The following is an 18,225-nucleotide window of genomic DNA, read 5'->3' as shown; positions in this document are numbered from 1 at the left end:
ACATTGTTTAGGTATGACAAGTACATCCACATGTGGGGTTCAAACAAGAGATTCTTTGAGAACAGCCGTAGGGGCTCTTCGTTTGTTCTTCAAATAATATATTTCATTCCACAACAGTAAGAGTGTAATCCCGACCTCTACATGAGCTTAAAAGATTTCAGTTTTCTATGCCTCTTTGTAATTAACATGAAAAGGTAAATGAGAAAAGGTTCAAAGTGCTCTATAATGAGAAACGAGACACACAAATAAGCTTTTGTAGCCTTTAACATTCAGATATTCTATTATTCATTTTGGAAACAGCCTCTAAAATTATACATAATTAATTAGACTGGAAAAATGTCAAGTAAAGAAATGCATTACAATAACAAGCCATTCATTAAATATGAAACAGTGGTCCTCCTTCAATACACAAAAATGACATTTTCAGTACTTATGTGTTCATGAATAGAAATCCTTTGCAAGGTAATATGAACTGACCAACTAAGAAGAGTTGTTGAAGTAACTTTCAGGCCACCATGCTCCTCCCCCACATCTGAAGTGAAACTGTAGACAACAATTTTGAAGATTTAACTAAGACCCATTCAGATAATCTAGTATCTTCACCATCCGTACAATTCACAACCTAAAATTAGTGCATTAGAATTCTGAAAGGACAAAGCCAATTTCTTCATTAGCAAGCATGTGAGCCTGTGCATGCCACAAGACAGAGGGAGCACTACATAAAAGTTGCTCAGACAAATCACTTTTTCTACAACATGAAACAAAGCCTTCTTCTCAGGAATTATTATACGGTAAATTTTCTCCATGCATACTTGAACACTTTCTGGTGATTGTGTACATGTTTAATTTTTTGTGTGAAGAATAAAAATGTGTTGAAGAGGAGGTTTAAAAGAATATAGAACACCTTTATGAACAAAAGGATTCTGCACTGTTACTGGGATTCATTCATGTGTCCCCAGTACCACAGGGCCATGCAACATTCTGCCACGTAACACTTTCACACAAATAAAAAAACCACACATAAAATAGAGCCAACTACATCATTCACCAAGTTATTAGTGAATGTTTATTGTTCTGTTTTCTAGTACAATAAACTACAAAGTTTGTACAGTATAAAATAACAAACAGCCACAAAGCAACAATGCAACAGTTATGCTGACATTCTGTGACAGTACAGCAGAGGAAATGTGCTTGGCCTTACTCTTCCATTCTACTGCATACATAAAACCTTAAAACTACCAATTTTAACACAAATTCCCCCCCCCCTTTCTTTCACATTTGGATGCAAGAGGACTCCATATAACTTGGGGTGCTGGACATCACCAGTTAAAATATGAAGGTTTGCCAAGAAAATAAAACACCCAAATTTTAAAAGAAAATAATCGTACAACTCTCATGATGAGGAATGACAGTTCCTTTGCCACCCTGTGTTCAGTTGTCACCAAACTGGCCTGCAGAAAAAAAAGACAACTGTTACAGAAAAAAGGAGCAAGTTTTGGGCAGATGGGTGAAAGAGCCACATTGCTGACAAAGTCAGCTGTTTCTTGAAACACTTCTTACTGCTATAGTTTTAGACTGTGCTATTCATTTCTTCTAATCATCATGAACAATACAGGTTAGACATCAGATTGTACAGACTGCACTTGCACAATTGAGAAGTCTACTGATGCCCCAGTGTCCAAGGAGGAGTTACAGCCTTTAGTTTCTGAAGCACACAAAGATATGGAAAGTTTAGTTCTTACCTTTCTCTTTGAAAATAATGCATTTGACAACTGCATCAGATGTATTTCGTGCGATTGAGGGCTTTCTCAGCAAAATGACCACTTTCGTCTGTGATTTTCTCCCAATCTGTTTGTCCCACAACAAAGCCAATAGCCCTCTTTCGGTCTGCATCTTTTTTCTCTTCAAGGTCTGCCCACCTCACCTACAAAGAATACACCACCAGGATGAAATTCATTTCAGGAACTGAAACTTTTTTAAAAAATTCAGTTTTCGGTTCGGCAAAGATTTCAGATCATTTAGAAAAGGAATGGTAACTCTTTAAAGTTGAATACTATATTGGCTGACAGGTGGACAAAGCTTTGCCTTGGCCTACTTTCAGCTCTGTAATTTTGGAAGTCAGATAATGGCTTTTCTCTTAGGGGAAGAAGTGCCAGACAATGATGCAAACACACTACTTTGCTTTCTTTTACGTACTGTCCTACATCAGTGCATATTCCTCACATAAATGTTACTGAACAATAATTTCCCAGGAAAGAACTTGCTTTTGTATTATTCACTTGTAACTACAGTGGTGCCTCGACTTATGAACTTCCCAACATACAACCACCTCGAGTTATGACCAGCTCGGGCCGCAAAATTTTGCTTCGACTTGTGGCTGGAGCTTCCAGTTACGAAGACAAAAAGGCAGGGGGAAAAGGCAGGAAATTCAAATTGCTAACTGTAGGTGGCGATGACGCTGCTTCTTTCTGGCTCTTTCGCCCCAGCAGTTAGAGTGTGTGTGATCCGAGGAGGCTGACTGGTAAGGTGCTGCTTTCTGCTTTTTAAAAATTGCTCTGGGTGGGTTTTGCAGCGTGGTTTTGGGCTGGGGTGGTATGTTTCTTTGCTATGTTGTTTTGTTTTTTGGTGTGTTTTTTGCAGGCCCAACGCCTTGTGACGAGGCTTGCTCGTTTGTTTATTTTTGGTTTGGGTTTCTTTTAACAGTCCCAGCAACTTCGGGGCTTGCTTTGCTGTTTATTTTTGGTTTGTTATTTTTAAAGCCCCAGCGACAGAGTTTGCTGTGTGCTTTATTTTTGATTTTTTTTAAAAAAGCCCCAGCGATGGAGCTTGCTTTGCTGTTTTGTTTTGTTTTTTGGTTTTTTTAAAAAGCCCCAGTGACTGAGCTTGTTTTGCTGTTTATTTTTGGTTTTTTTTAAAAGCCCCAGTGACGGAGCTTGCTTTGCTGTTTATTTTTGGTTTGTTTTTTTGGTTTTTTAAAAGCCCCATGCCTTCCAACTGGGCTTGCTGTGTGCTTTTTTTTGGGGGGGGGGTTATTATTTTTTTGCTGGAACAGGTTAATTGCGTTCCAATGCATTTCAATGGGAAATGGTGCTTCAACTTACGACCATTTCGAGTTAGTCGTAAGTCGAGGCGCCACAGCACTATAAATTATATAACACAGCTGTGTCTTCACAAGGAATGCTTCATTCACTGGCAGTAACATGTAAGCGTCACTTACAAATTATACATCTTTCCTCAGGGAAATCGTTCCAAGAGGAACAACTCATTATCAAGAGGCACCAATAACAGGAATGTATAATATGACAGCCCCTTTTTGTATCTTTTCTGAACATATGATGATATCATGGATTGACCATGCATTTGTATTTTTGTTCATTAATAATGAGGCTAGCACTATTCCCAAAGCAAAAGTTTCACAATAATTTCTGCCTAGAATTCAGCAATTTTGCAACCCTTTCTGAAAGAACACAAAACTGCTCTCAAAGCAGGTGCTTGAGAAGCAAATTTCCCATTGCCATGGCAACAGGTCCAATTGCTACCTTATTCCGATCCAGTTGCATTTAGTTGATGCTTGAGCCAGACAAGGGATATGAATTCAAGATGCATTTTATTGTACTGTATATCCCAACACATGCAAATTCATTCTATCTGGTTATCATCCACCTAAATCAAAATGTGGCAATAAAGATAACAGCATAGGGTAGCGTCTTTGTGAGCATCATCTAGTGCCTAAGCAACAAAGGTGTTCTTCCTTATTCTTTCCTCTCCTCAACATAGGATCTGGGGAAGAATGGCAGCAGGTATTAAATCTTCATAAAAATTTGGCACAGGTCTGTGAGCAGCAGCAAATGTTATAAGAATCCGAAGGAACTTCAGAGGATATCCTTAACATGTGCCCTTAATCTAAAATGTGCATCTACCAAGCATCTCTATTCTCAGTTTCTTCAGCTCTCTATAGGATCCTTTTTGTCCTCCTTGCCTTTATGTGCAGAATATTAAACTTTACTTTTTTTGTCTTTTAAAAGAGATGCTCAGTTTCAAAAGTTTTGCCAGCGACAGAAATGGAACCAAATGAAAGAAAAAAAGAGGGGGGGGAGGAAAAAAGAAAAGAAAAACAAAAGCGGTAGCACCTGAGTGTCACCAAATCTAAAGGAACGGAAACAGACAACTCTTGATCTTTTACAAGCCTTCTAGGTGAATCTCTTTGAGACATTACATTTGAAGTGACATTTATTACCCTCTTCTTTCCAGGTTCAGAAGCACGGGTATCATAATCATCTGGAAGCTGAAGATAATCTTCCATTCTGCTGGCAATTGCCTCCCAATCACGTTTCCTTTTAGCACCAGTTCGCAATCCATCCAACTTGTCTGAGAACAAACATACAGCCTTAGGGTTAAAGAAGAAAACTGTGTATAATGTCCAACACAAATAAAATGCATGGGAATACTCTCAAAAGGGCAAGATGGTGTTATCAGTGGAATCAGCATGTTTTGGGATGTCTTGATGAATGGAATAAACCCAGGAAAAACCCATTTCCACGTCTGAAGCATCAGTCCTTAGGTCTGTAATATATGTAGATATATATAGAGAGAGAATGGAGAAAACCTTCATATCTTGGATAAACATAGAGTCCATATACTACAATGGGTGAAAGGAATATTTTGTTCTTCATCTTAGGCCAGTGCTATAGCAAATAAATATCAGGGGCTCCACCACATATTTTATTTTATTGTTTCTCCAAGGAATGTAACTGTGGTGCAGAGTATCAGCTGCAATGGGGTTAAGTCAATGAGTACAGTAATTTAAAATTTCTTCCTTTGCTTGCACCAATATGACAACTGAAAGTACAGAATTGCAGTTGCATGAATATTTTTTAAAAATGTAACAGGCAAACTATTTTTTTCCTTTTCGGAAACATTATTAGGAAGTAGTTTCTACAGACAACATGCAAATAAATGTGAATAAGTGAAATGAGTATTAAAGCTGACAAAGAGTTTTCGTATGCATGAAATGTGTTTTTCACAAGTTCACAGTGTTGTGTGGTAGAGTGAACTTTTTTCCAACAAGTAAATTCATGTGAAATTATAAAATAGAGTGTTTTAAGGTTTTAGTTTGTCTAAATGGCTGTTAGCAAAAACAGCAAATCTCCTATGATCTCTGATTGTAGGACAGACCCTAACAAATCATTAATACTTATTTCTCAGTATAAGTAGGTGTTGCAGCTATATTTAATTTAGCAAATGACATCAGAAATATGTATATATATATATCGCACATTTAGAAATATGCAGCTTGAAATAATCTGTGTTACTATAATTCATACCTATATCACTTTTCTGCTGAAAATACTTCAAGCCTGAAAAGTGGCAAATATCCCATAAATAGATTACTGAATTAATTAAGGGCAAATGAATAGCTGGTTTCATAGAAAGATGCCAAATGCAAAAACTGCCAGAAATAAGCAACTTCAGCATTCTGTAGTAAACGGTTTGAAATCTTCTGAGATTATACAAACCATTTGCTGATACAGCACAATTAATGTGTAAAAGTGACATAAGGAAGAAGAATGTATATGCACTTAAGATTATATGGTTTAATGGTGTAGTACGTTATCTGATATAAGGAAGACAGCCATGCCAGAAATGTCAAAAACTGGAACAATGATCCAAACAGTTTTGTATACAAATGGAAACTGTGTGTGTATGTGTGTGTATATGAGTCCTTTGCTGATTTTCTTTTCCATGTGAAGTCACTTCAAAGCTGCAGTCAATCAAGAACTTCAAGAGCTGCTACTGAAAGGAAGGGAATGTATCTTCCCGTTGTGTTTGCTCTACCTTCCCAACAGCTCGCACACCTTTACTTCTATTTCAGTAATAGTTCAGGCAAAAAAATGGTTCTGAATCAAAGCATTAACAAGCACATCTGGGTGAGATACTTATTTCACTCGAGTGATATAGAAATGACATATGTAATAAATAGAAAAGGGAGATAAAATGAGTAATAAAGAAATCACTGCTCGTTCAGTGAGCAACTTCTTAATATTTTGTTCTTTTTTCTTGTTCTCCATGTTTCATTCCTTACTTTCTGTATGTTTTTGAAATGTGAAGTGAAACTTTTCAAACTGTGTAATATATAATGAATACTTACCTAGGCAACTGTAAAACAACCAAAGATCAGTTTAAGAGGCAAGATGTTCCGCAAAGCATAAACCATTTCATAGAAGCAGTTTTTTATAAAATGACCGAGTAGAGACAAACTTTAAATCTGTACCAGAACTGGTTTCTGCTTTCACCAAGTTTTGAGTTGCTATTGACATCATGTTGAGATCAATGCACAAAAAGATTTATTGCACAACTAAAGTTGTCAGATGGACTCATGACAATTTAGCATTGGCAATATTTTTGAAATACTGCTGCCTTTGCAAACAGGTATCCAGAAAGATAGTAGAGAGCAAAATATGCAGCAGAATGCATGTTAATATGAGCACACTATGGGCAGCATTTACAACAAATCCAGAACCCAACACATTATAGCACTTCTTTGATGTTGACCAGAGCGCACTCAAAGCAAAATATACAGAAAGCTAGCTGAGATCACAACATCTAATTGAACTTCACGTTGAGAAAATGAAAAATAAAACAATAGATTGACTGATCATCGTCCTAGGCTGCCTTGTCTGATAATCTTCATCAGGAGGGGGGTTTACTATAGTACAGTTCTGGATTGTCCATAATGTTCAGATGGCAAGTGAAGGTTCTGTGGTTCTGTGTCCGCATTGTCATCTAATTAACCAGTTTCACAAGACCGTGCTAAAAAACTGCTCTTATGCTCTATGGCATGTGTGCTGCATGGTTCCATGAAGTTCTATGTTGTCCCTCATGCTGTTTAATATCTACCTGAAATTTCTAAAAACATTCATTTGAAAAATCAGAGAAAAATACCAACAGGCTAATGATATAGAGTTGTGCCTTCCCATCTACTCCAGGTAGTTCTGTGGATGCTCTGACCAGCTGTTCAGAGCTGGTAATGGACTAGAAAAGAGCCAACGAACTGTAGCTCATAAAATATAAAATCACAAAAACAGCTTTGTCAGATAAGATAGAAGGTCCATGAAGTCCAGCATCCTCATTCTCAAAGAGGAAACCAAATGTCTTTGGAAAATCCCCAAACACAGAATGAATGCAGACACTCTTCTCCCGCCATCGCTTTCTGATGGCTGGTGTTCAATGACGTATTGCCAGCTAAAGCCAAAGTCTAGGATCACCAAGATGGATTTGGCCTGTTCTGGATGGCAGATCCGATTAAAGCTCTTACAAATGCTGTTAGCCTTATCACCAAACATTGGAATTATAAACAAGGCACACATGCCCTGTATGCCATGCATCCAGTGACAAAAGCATTCCCAAAGTGCTATTAAATTTTCACTGGTGACACGACATGCAGGGCACAAGACTAATGAAATTTCTGGAAGCTCTGAAAGGGGTAATAGAAAAATGTTAGTTTTCTTGCACTGGGGCGACAAATTCATCAGTGGGGGTGGATAGTCTTGGTGGGCAAAAGGATGTCATGTTGCCCTCTCCGCTGATGACACACAGGTCTACATCTCCTTTTCACCTACTTCAGTGGATGCCGTTCTGTCCCTTCAGTGCTGCCTGGAGACTGTACTGCAATGGATGTAGCTGAATGGGTTGAGGCTGAACCCGGACAAGACGGAGGTGTTGAGGGTGGCTGGTCCCTCCATTACCGGTCTAGGTGACTCCTTTTCTTTTGGGGGGATGACCCTTACCACAAAGAGTGAGGTCTACAGCTTGGGTATACATCTGGACCCGGCGCTTACCATGCAAACCCAGGTGGCATCCGTGGTCCGTTCCGCCTATTTTCATCTATGGCGGATTGCCCAGCTGTGACCTTATCTTGATGGGGGCCCCCTCCTACTCTAGTCCACGCGCTTGTAATCTCGAGATTAGACCATTGTAATGCACTCTATGTAGGGCTGCCTTTGAGATTGATGCGGAAACTTCAAGTGGTCCAGAATGCGGCAGCCAGGCTTCTTAGTGGGGTGAGAAAATATCAGCATATCTCCCCCACTCTGGCTGCTCAGCACTGGTTGCGCATCCGTTTCTGCATTGATTTCAAAGTGTTAACGATTATGTATAAAGCCCTAAACAGTTTTGGACCTCGGTATTTGGCAGATCGTCTTCTTCCACCTAGATCTACCCGAATCACTCGACATAGCTAGCAGAGAAAGCTGAGGGGACTAACGCTGAGAGAGGCCCAGAAGGAAAAAACAAGAAACTGGGCCTTCTCGGCAGTGGCCCCTCGGCTATGGAACACCGTCCCAACTGAAATTCGTCTGGCACCCTCGCTGGGTGTTTTCAAAAGCCATTTAAAAACTTGGCTCTTCAGGCAGGCCTTCCCTCCAGTCAATTAGCTGATCCTTATTTTTTCTTTCTTGAGTTATGTCATCTTGGTAATATGCTGTTTAGAAATAAGTGTTAGAATTGTGTATTAGATGATTTTTATATTATCATATTGTGCTTTTATCCATGTAAGCTGCCTCGAGTAGACGTTTTCTAGGGGGGCAGGGTAAAAGTCTAATAATAATAATAATAAAGGAATTAACTATTTGGTAATGATGTTACATCTGGCCTTATATTGATCGATGTTCAGGTAGTCTCCCTGGCTCATAGCACAACTCCAACCAGCATACCAACTACAGCCATTAAAAAAAGGTATCATATCAGAATTATTCTGTTCAGAAACTTCAGAGTGTGGTAGCAAGGCTGTTAATTGGTAGTGACAATAAGAAACATTATCTCACCAGGGTTGTAATAGGTTCACAGTCCATCAATTTCTTTGTGGGCACATTTCAGACTGATGACTTTCACCTAATAAAGGTTCACATCACTGGCTTGAGATAAGGATGGCTGAAGGATTGCCCATGTCTATACATGTCTGCCCAATTACTAAAATTTTAGACTTTGCTCAGAGTCTCCCTCACTTCAACAATTATGTGTTGTCAAGCTGTTTCCAACAGATGAAGGATATACCGTTTTTGATTTTGGTGTAGAACTTATGTACAATTGCTCAGAGACCTTACCTTGACCATTTTTAAGATACTACTTGTATAGACTGCTTTTCAAAGGTTTAAAGGATCCTTCCTTTTCAATGTTGTTTTAAAACTCCTTATGGGGCTAATTAAAATTGTTTTAAATTCTTTTTTCTAGTGCTACTATATATAATTTAATTGGAACATTTTAACATTCTAATCGACGATGTTATAATGAATAATAATTATGCACCATCAAGATACTTCCAATAAACAGAGACCCTTTCCAGAGATTTCTAGATAGACATTATCAGAAGCAGCATCCTGTTGTCTTATTCCGGAAACACTCTGGGACTGTACAGCGTGCCCAAGGCCACACAGACTGACTCTTCTCCCAGAAGACACAGGGAGGAATTAAACTCTCATCCATACCTAACTAACTTAAATATCCATCTAGCTTCAGCTATATGCTACTTCAAATCACAACATACAAGTTAGGTTACAAATACTTTTAAATAGTAAAGTTCAGACCATTTCCTTGCTTTAAAAAGCCAAAAACAAGTCAGATTCAATTTGTATTATTCTTATGAAACTATTGATGTATTTACAAGAATCTCAGAAAACAAATCGTGCGGTAGCATAGAGTGCATAAAGCCAGTGATCTACACACACATTATTCTGGGTGTCCCTATCAGACAACTGGTCTACATCATTTGGCTCTAGTACAACTGCTGCAAATTAAAAGAATTTCTGGAGCCTCCTCCCTTTGCTCATATGTAACTCTTTGCCACTTCATAGGAACATAGGAAATTATCTCTTACTGACTCAGCCTATTAATCAGTCTAGCCTAGAACTGTTGACACTGACCAGCAGAGACTCTCAAGGGCTTCAGGCAGGACTCTTTCTCCATCCTGCCTGGAAATGCCAAGCATAGAATCTGAGACAGTCTGCTTGTAAAATATATCCTTCACCACTTAGCTAAAGTTCCTTCACTTCCCTTATGAATATCTGAATGTACTATTCCTCTTCTTCTCTATAGCTCAAGATCACCTCAGGGGCACTTATCAACTTTGAACCCACAAATATTCTAGAAGGCTGAAAATATATGGAACCATTGGGACTATGAGACAACACTGCATAACAACGTACATAAGATCCTGAAAGAATAAAAATGTGTGAGTGTACTTGCGAAGATTCTTGGATTATAGACAACCATGCGAGAAAGAGAAATGTAGTATGCATTGTGTCAGATGCAAAACAACTCATTATATGTGCTGAAATGTGTGCACTTTAACATGAACAGTATGTACCCACTGCCAAACTATCAGACTCATCAAGATACTCTTTCATGTCATGCAAATATCACAAACCCCTAATATACATTTGGCGTTAAGAAGTACATTCTATGAACAGGCATACCTTCTGTAGCAACCCCCTTCCCTATAAACTACTTAGCTTTCAAACATGACCAATGTTGTTAGGTATACCTTAGTTATTATGTTGTTCTGAAATAGCTCATCAACAGAACACAGCAGCAGAAAAGGTGCCAAAACTGATAAAAAAGCTATATAATAAAGATGCATAGTTTTCATTGTACATCAAGATTTTTTAGGGCATGCAAATAAATAAGTAAGCATACAACAACATCCTGATTCTATCTCTCCTGGGCCACTACATATACTTTGTCAGTTAATCAATGAAGCTACTAAATAAATGCAATCCAAAGTACTGCTTTCAAGTATACCAACAGCTTATTAAGATAGCCACTAAGTCAATTAACCTATCCTCCTATAACTGGATTTGCCTTGAATACCTTCAATTTCTGGGTGTCAAGCATTCATGATAAGAAATGAGTCTTCCTTCAGTCTTTTGTGCTACAAAGCTTCAATGATTGATGTTGAATTACATGTTATCAGTATGAAATACAGAAATTAAAGTATACTAGGAGGTCTTTGATGTTCACAGTCCAGCATTATATGCACATTGTATCTTCTTAATCCTTGCAGAGGCAATCTTCACCAAAAAGGTGCTATTAATTTTTAAATTTCATATATGCTATGAAAAAAGTTATCCTTCATCATGGGTTTAAAATGAATCACTTTCTTTCACTAATTTGAATAGTCATAGCTAGTTAGGAAGTATATACCTATGGCTTGTGACTCAAATAATAGTTGCATAGCAATGGCCTGTAATACAATAGCATACTATAATGGAAGACTGCTGAAAATAAATGTAGGACGGAATAAAGATGGAGTCTGGTATTCCGTATCTTCTTTCTCAGAAACACTGAAATTTCTCTAGCATTATGCAATCTCACAATGACTATATCCCATTAACAACATTTTAAAAAAGCCAGTGGTTTCTTTCTGACTCAAACAAGAGCTAATGCTGAACAATGCACACAGACTAACCAAACTCTATAGTATAAATATATGGACAATGTAAATAAGAATCCACATTTGTTCTTATTCTCTTTGGCAATTCTGGATGAAACATAAAATATTGCAAGCATAGTCAGTATAAAGTTAACAGTATCACACAAGTTACGCACAGAGTTATAACCTAAAGGATTTGATTATGCGTGTTTGGCAGCTGCAAAAGAAAAACCACATACTATTGAGCAACAACAAAATGCCCAACTCAATTCCTATAATTTTGTTTTAGACAGATGATCACAGCAGTTTTTGCAAACGGTGTTTTTATAAGATTATTTTAAAAATGAAATTAAATACCCACCTAGTTTTGCTTCAGAAGTATCCATCTCCCATTTGCTTTTCGGAATGTAACCCTATATCGTATACAGAGAGAAGCTCGGAGGATTAGAAAGAGATGCAGAAGATACATCATACATTTTAACTTGCAATAAAATTATAGTGCATTCATTTCTTTGATTTTATTCCAATCTGAACTGTGAGGAGAGAAAAGAATTGAAATGGTGAAGTTTTCACATTTACTTTGAATACATTACAAGTGTAAAATTCTTAGTAATACTGAGGGTTCAATATTACAGCGAATTATTTTATTGGAAGAATGGTAAAAAAAATGTATCCTATATATAAATGTGATGCGAGCTCAGCTAACCAGGAGAGAGAATCAGTACAATTGTCAGGATTTAAAGGGATGCACATGCCTGAGTGCTTCTGCACACACACCAGGGTTCTCCACATTTCCCCTTCCAATTGGAATTCTATGTATTCCAGCAGAATATTCAATTTTCTGGAGAGAGAATGAGATGTAACTGGAAAACAGCTTCAATAGCTCTACAGTATGAGTATTCCTCAATGTTCTTTGCTTTCTGCAAATGCAGTGTACACTTCATAATTATGAGTTCAAATAATTATCTTGAAGTTACTGTCTTCAATACCATGGTATTTGTAACTTGTGTTCAGATTTCACCATGTATTTGTGTTAAATGAATCCAGAAAGAGATTAATACTGTATACACAAAAATAGGTACTAGACAATATTGGAATTCAGATATGAATCCAGTTTTAAACTTTGAGCAGTTTAACTCAGTGTCACATGTTCATGTTATTATGTGATGGCTACAATTATCAATGCCACGCATAATAAGTAAACTCAGCCACATTTGGCTCTGTTCTGATAAAACATCATAGGGAATATGAAGCCCTCTATTAATAATACAGTTCAGAAGAAAGATAAAATTTTCTCAAGCAGGGATGTGGACACAGATGAGACTAAGTTTTTGCTCATCCTCATAAACAATAACACAACTTCATTTTAAAAAAAGACAAACACAGAGCCCTGGCTGGAGTGAGAAGCAGTTTAACAAGATTAGCAAATGTTTGAGTATACTGTACGATGATCTATACTCGCTGGTTCTTGATTTCCACAGCCAATCCAAGGTGTTACTGCTTACCTTTAAAGCCCTTAAGCCCTACAGGTAATAAAAAATGTGGCTGTTTAGCACAACTCTCAGCTGATTCTCTGCTTCCTGGTTTTTTTTTTTTGTATCAATTATCTGTTTTCTGCTAACAATATCGGATTTTGCTGATTTGACTGAAATTACTATATTGTCTGTTTCTGTTCTGCTGTTAGTACTTTTTAAAAGATGTTACAGTTTATGTTGATGCTTTACTGTTCATGATGTTAGGTGCTTGGACTAATTTATATAGTAATACAGGGGAAACATTTCAAATGAATAAATTCTACTTTATATGCATTCACATACTTAAGACTTTATGATTCAAATAATTAATTTTGGCAAATATATCTTTTGGCCTGAGGCGAATACTGTACATTCATTTCAACTAAATTTCTAAGGCTATACTAACATATTAAGTGAAGACATGCGAAATTAGAGAGGAAGGATGCTCAGTAATCTTCTCTCCAAAAGGCTCCACCTGATTGTCCTTTCCCCTCCTCTACTTCCTTCACACTATTTTGAATTCTGCCCAATACCATTTTTTTCAATGTTTTAATGACTTTGATTTTAAACTGTGAGTGCTATTTGCAAAACCAACTCCTTAACCTCTCAACCATTTGTTTGGAGCTTCTGTACACCCTAAAGAGCAGCTTCTCAAGGCTGAGAACTCATCTACAGTAGCTATATGGGCCGTAACATATGGAGTTGCTATGAAGTAAATATGTCAAATTGTGTGATCTCTCTTCTTGAGTGCATAAAGATCCTTCTAATTAAGCAATGGGGCCTCAAGATCCAAGCCTCAAGATCACAGTAACTTCAAGTGATTGCTTAATGCAGACTACAGCCATATATATCTGCCAATCTCTGTTTCATTTAAGCAAGATCCTTCCTTTAGAGGCAGGAGAACTGTAACACAGGAAAAAAAAATCTGTAATTATACCAACAACTGGAGAGTTCTATTCAGTCTCTTCCTCTTGGCATCTTCCCCAGTAGTGACATACAACAGAGTAGTCTCTTTCCCCATGTACGACACTAATTTTCATTACAGTTCTCTTGTGTCCTATATATTTGACCACTCTTAAGTCTGAGAACAAACGGATATGTAATACTGCAGTTGATGATTTTACTCTATTTCCCACTTGTCCATAATAGCTATCAGAAAGAGAAGTCTGTTGTAAAAGTAAGCCAAAAGATAGTAGTTAGTAGACTATGTTTCTGTATAAACAGTGAAATATATATGAATTATTGAACATGTGTTTTGATACATTCTTTAGAACACTACGTTTTCAGTACACTTAGATTTTATAGTTTCTTGATTACATTTCCTCTGCGTAATCAGTGTTTAATTTATAAGCAGTATTCCCCAACTGTATCCATCAAAAAGGGGAAGTGTAAGATCATAATTGTTATGCAGGACTTGAAGTGTGAAATACATAAGAAATGAACCCTTTATTTCCAACTATTAGAGAAAGATCATGCATTAAAAAAAATATATCATACCCATATTTCCTAAATTCAATTTATGTGAAATCTGATGGTCATCAACAGGATTGAGGAGGAAATCAGATAAGCTACTAATCATGATAGCTATACATTTTCTGCAGAACCATACAATATTTAACTATTGAATTCTAGAAGCTAGAGGAAGATAGGGTTTTTTTCCCTTCATCTCCTGGTTTTGCCTTTCCATAAGCACTGGTTGGCCATTGTGGGAAACAGGATGTGAGATTGGATAAACCCTTGATGTAATTTATCCTTTCTCTCTTTTGACCTGTTCTGCAGTAATGACCCCCGCAGTGCTCTCCTCATAATATTATCTTAATTCTGGAGAATAAATGCTGTACTAGAAAAGCACAATTTGACAGGGAAAGATAAATGATTTATTGTGAAGAACCAGCAACCAGCAGATAATGATAACTGCTGTGAGTCAGAAAGAATACAGTACCTTGACACTCCTTCCAGAAAGGAATTCCTTTCTAATTTGGAATTTATCAAAGTACTGAAGAAATGTTTTTTGTTTCTAAAATGACACATAAAATGTCTAGATGGAGTAAATGGAATAATTCAAAGTTAAACATTAAAAAATTGAAAACTAGAAAAGGATGGGGGAAGGAATAGAATTTAAAAGTTTCTGAGAAGCCTAAGCAATCACAAGATTGGGTCTGACTGGTCTTCTACTTGCTGAACTGAAAAGAACCTCAGAACAAGCCAGCTTCACTTTCTAGCCCAAACAAGTGGAGAACAGCCAGGAAAAATACACGTGGCCACTGTTGCTGCAATCCAGAAAAGGGTAATCATAATGCTGCATAATGGCAGGAATGAGTCTACAGCCATAGTCAACTTGGAGCATCCTTCCATAAAAAATTTGCTCGAGTTCTGCTTGAGTTCTTCAATTTACTCTAACATCCAGGGCTCAATCTCAGCCACTATGGTGCAAAGGTGCTGACTTATAAAGCAGAATTAATCTTCTCATAAAGATGGAGAAGCCCAGTAACTATGCCTTATAACAAAGTTATCAATGGCAGTGTATTTCTAGTAGCAGGCAGAACCAGAGTTCCAAAACACTGCATGTAGAGGAAGTATGATGAATGAGTTGTCACAATACTCCCACAGCATTCCAGAACATCCTAATCAAAACCCACGTAAATTAGTTGAAACATCTTCATTTTATGAAAGCTGAAGTATATCCATATGTCACCAATTTCATTCTTCTGAGATGTTGGATTATCTCCCTTTAGGTTAATCTTCATTACTGTTATATGACTACCAGGTTCTTCAACTTATTTTCCCCAAAGGGAATGACTTAAAAAAGAATTCTAAAGAGCCATTTCACTAAAACATCTGTAGCATCCATTTGCTAGTCCGGTATTTTGAGTAAAAGTTGTGTTGACTAGAACAATTTCTTTCTCTGGCAGAGATGTGTTGTGTGTGTGTTTAGTCGTTTAGTCGTGTCCGACTCTTCGTGACCCCATGGACCAGAGCACGCCAGGCCCTCCTGTCTTCTACTGCCTCCCGGAGTTGTGTCAGGTTCATGTTGGTTGCTTCGCAGACACTGTCCAGCCATCTCATCCTTGGTCGTCCCCTTCTCCTCTTGCCATCACACCTTCCTAACATCAAGATTTTTTCCAAGGACTCTTTTCTTCTCATGAGATGGCCAAAGTACTGGAGCCTCAGCTTCAGGATCTGTCCTTCAAGTGAGCATTCAGGGTTGATTTCCTTTAGAACTGATAGGTTTGTTCTCCTTGCAGTCCAGGGGATTCTCAAGAGCCTCCTCCAGCACCACAATTCAAAGGCATCAATTCTTCGGCGGTCTGCTTTCTTTATGGTCCAGCTCTCACTTCCATACATCACGACAGGAAAAACCATAGCTTTGACTATTCGGACTTTTGTTGGCAAGGTGATGTCTCTGCTTTTCAAGATGCTGTCAAGATTTGTCATCGCTTTCCTCCCAAGAAGAAGGCGCCTTTTAATTTCAGGGCTGCTGTCTCCATCTGAAGTAATCATGGAGCCCAGGAAGATAAAATCTGACACTGCCTCCATATCTTCCCCTTCTATTTCCCAGGAGGTGATGGGACCAGTGGCCATGATCTTAGTTTTTTTGATGTTGAGTTTCAGACCGTTTTTTGCACTCTCCTCTTTCACTCTCATTACAAGGTCTGGCAGAGATGACAACAGTTATTTCTGACATGACTTGTATTAGATCATATTCTCCTTAGACTTCATGGTTCACAGAATGATGGAAACTGGAAGGGGCCTATAAGGCCATCATATCCAACTGTCTGCTCAATGCAGGAATCCAAATCAAATCAGGTCAGTTTATCCAAAGCAGATGGCTGTCTAATTTTCCCTTGAATGCCTCCAACACTGGAGAGCTCATTGCTTCCTGAGGTAATTGGTTCCATTACTGTATTGCTCTAATAGGAAGTTTTTCTTGATATTCAACCAAATCTGGCTTCTTGTAACATGAGCCCATTATTGTGTGATCCTTCCCCTCTGTAGGATAATTTTTCAAGCATTTGAAAAGTACTATCAGATCTCCTCCCAGTCTTCTTTTCTCAAGGCTAAACATGTCCAATTCTTCCAATCATTTATTTATTTATTTATTTATTTATTTATTTATTTATTTATTTATTTATTTATTTATTTATTTATTTCATTTATACCCCGCCTAACTGTTCATCGCAAACACTCTAGGCGGCTTGCAACATAACATATAACAACATATAAAACAAGCACATATATAACATAATTAACGTAATTAGAAAAAAGAAGTAATTTTTTTTCTCCAAGATGGCAAGAGAACAAGATAAGATATAACAAATAAGAGGGAAGAAAAATTAAGAATTAACTGGGAGGGGGGAAGGCCCGCCTAAACATCCATGTTTTCAGTTGTTTCTTAAAACTACCCAGTGAGGGAGCCGCGCGAATCTCCGGAGGTAAGTTGTTCCAGGTATCCGGAACCATGGGTAAATTAATAGGACCCAAATATTGTCACATCCTGTTCAGACACCTCAGATCATAATTATTTTTAAAGTGATTTAGAAATCATGAGATCCAAAGAACATTTTCTAGTGCTCATGAATGTATCTCTTATGCACAAGAAATGGATAATGTAGCAGAAATAACATCAGGAATTTTCAGATGATTTTTTTTCATCCATTGAAACCAACAGGACACATGGCACAGTGGGTGGATCCAATGCTCTAGCCAACTGCTCTGTCTTCAAGAATATTTGCTGGAAATTGCAGACTTCCATATATGGTGGAGCAGCTACAGACACAACATTCTTCACTGAGAGAGATGACTTTGTACCGAGCAGTTACCTCCTTTCTCCTTGGATTTATTCTTGCCTTGACTAGACAAATGGATTTGTCAACGTGCCTTGATGGCAGCTTCTTAGCTGAGAAGACCTGGATCTGTAGGCTCCATCAGGCTGTGAAGACATGTGATTTACTCACTGGAGTAAGAGGAAGAACCACCTTCATTTTCTCTCTTCCTTCAGGATCTATTTGACTCTTCCCCTAGGAATGGTGTAGTGGCTGGATCAGGATTCAAAAACTGAAGCAATATGTTTCTTCCGATTACAGCACTCACTCCCAGGGTGCAGGAATAAAACTGAATAGATATATATTCGTGAAGGCTTTCATGGCCGGGATCTAATTGTTGTTGTGGGTTTTTCAGGCTCTTTGGCCATGTTCTTTTTTTAAAAAACTATTAAGGATGGGGTAGGGAATACAGAAGGTAAAAGGAAGTGGAAGGGACGGAAAAAAGGGTTTTGAGAATAAGAGA

General features: G+C 37.8%; 1 protein-coding gene across 3 annotated transcripts in view; it reads right to left on the bottom strand.

Annotated features, from left to right (window-relative positions):
* Window positions 1-1,043: 1,043 nt before the first annotated feature.
* Window positions 1,044-18,225, bottom strand: part of YLPM1 (YLP motif containing 1) — a 75,456-nt gene continuing 58,274 nt past the window's right edge. For 2 of the 3 annotated variants that reach the window (XM_072986423.2, XM_072986425.2), the window contains 4 exons: window positions 11,787-11,838; window positions 4,238-4,368; window positions 1,743-1,924; window positions 1,044-1,451 (listed from right to left, as the gene is read on the bottom strand). In XM_072986423.2, coding sequence (XP_072842524.2) covers window positions 1,778-1,924; window positions 4,238-4,368; window positions 11,787-11,838 — 330 coding nt within the window. In that variant the 3' untranslated portion in view covers window positions 1,044-1,451; window positions 1,743-1,777. The remainder of the gene's footprint in view (window positions 1,452-1,742; window positions 1,925-4,237; window positions 4,369-11,786; window positions 11,839-18,225) is intronic. The other variant, XR_013544835.1, reaches the window with a different exon arrangement.

The sequence above is a fragment of the Pogona vitticeps genome, chromosome 1 (assembly GCF_051106095.1).
Source record: "Pogona vitticeps strain Pit_001003342236 chromosome 1, PviZW2.1, whole genome shotgun sequence".
Classification (NCBI taxonomy): Eukaryota; Metazoa; Chordata; class Lepidosauria; order Squamata; family Agamidae; genus Pogona; species Pogona vitticeps.
This window is presented reverse-complemented; position numbering and strand designations above follow the sequence as displayed.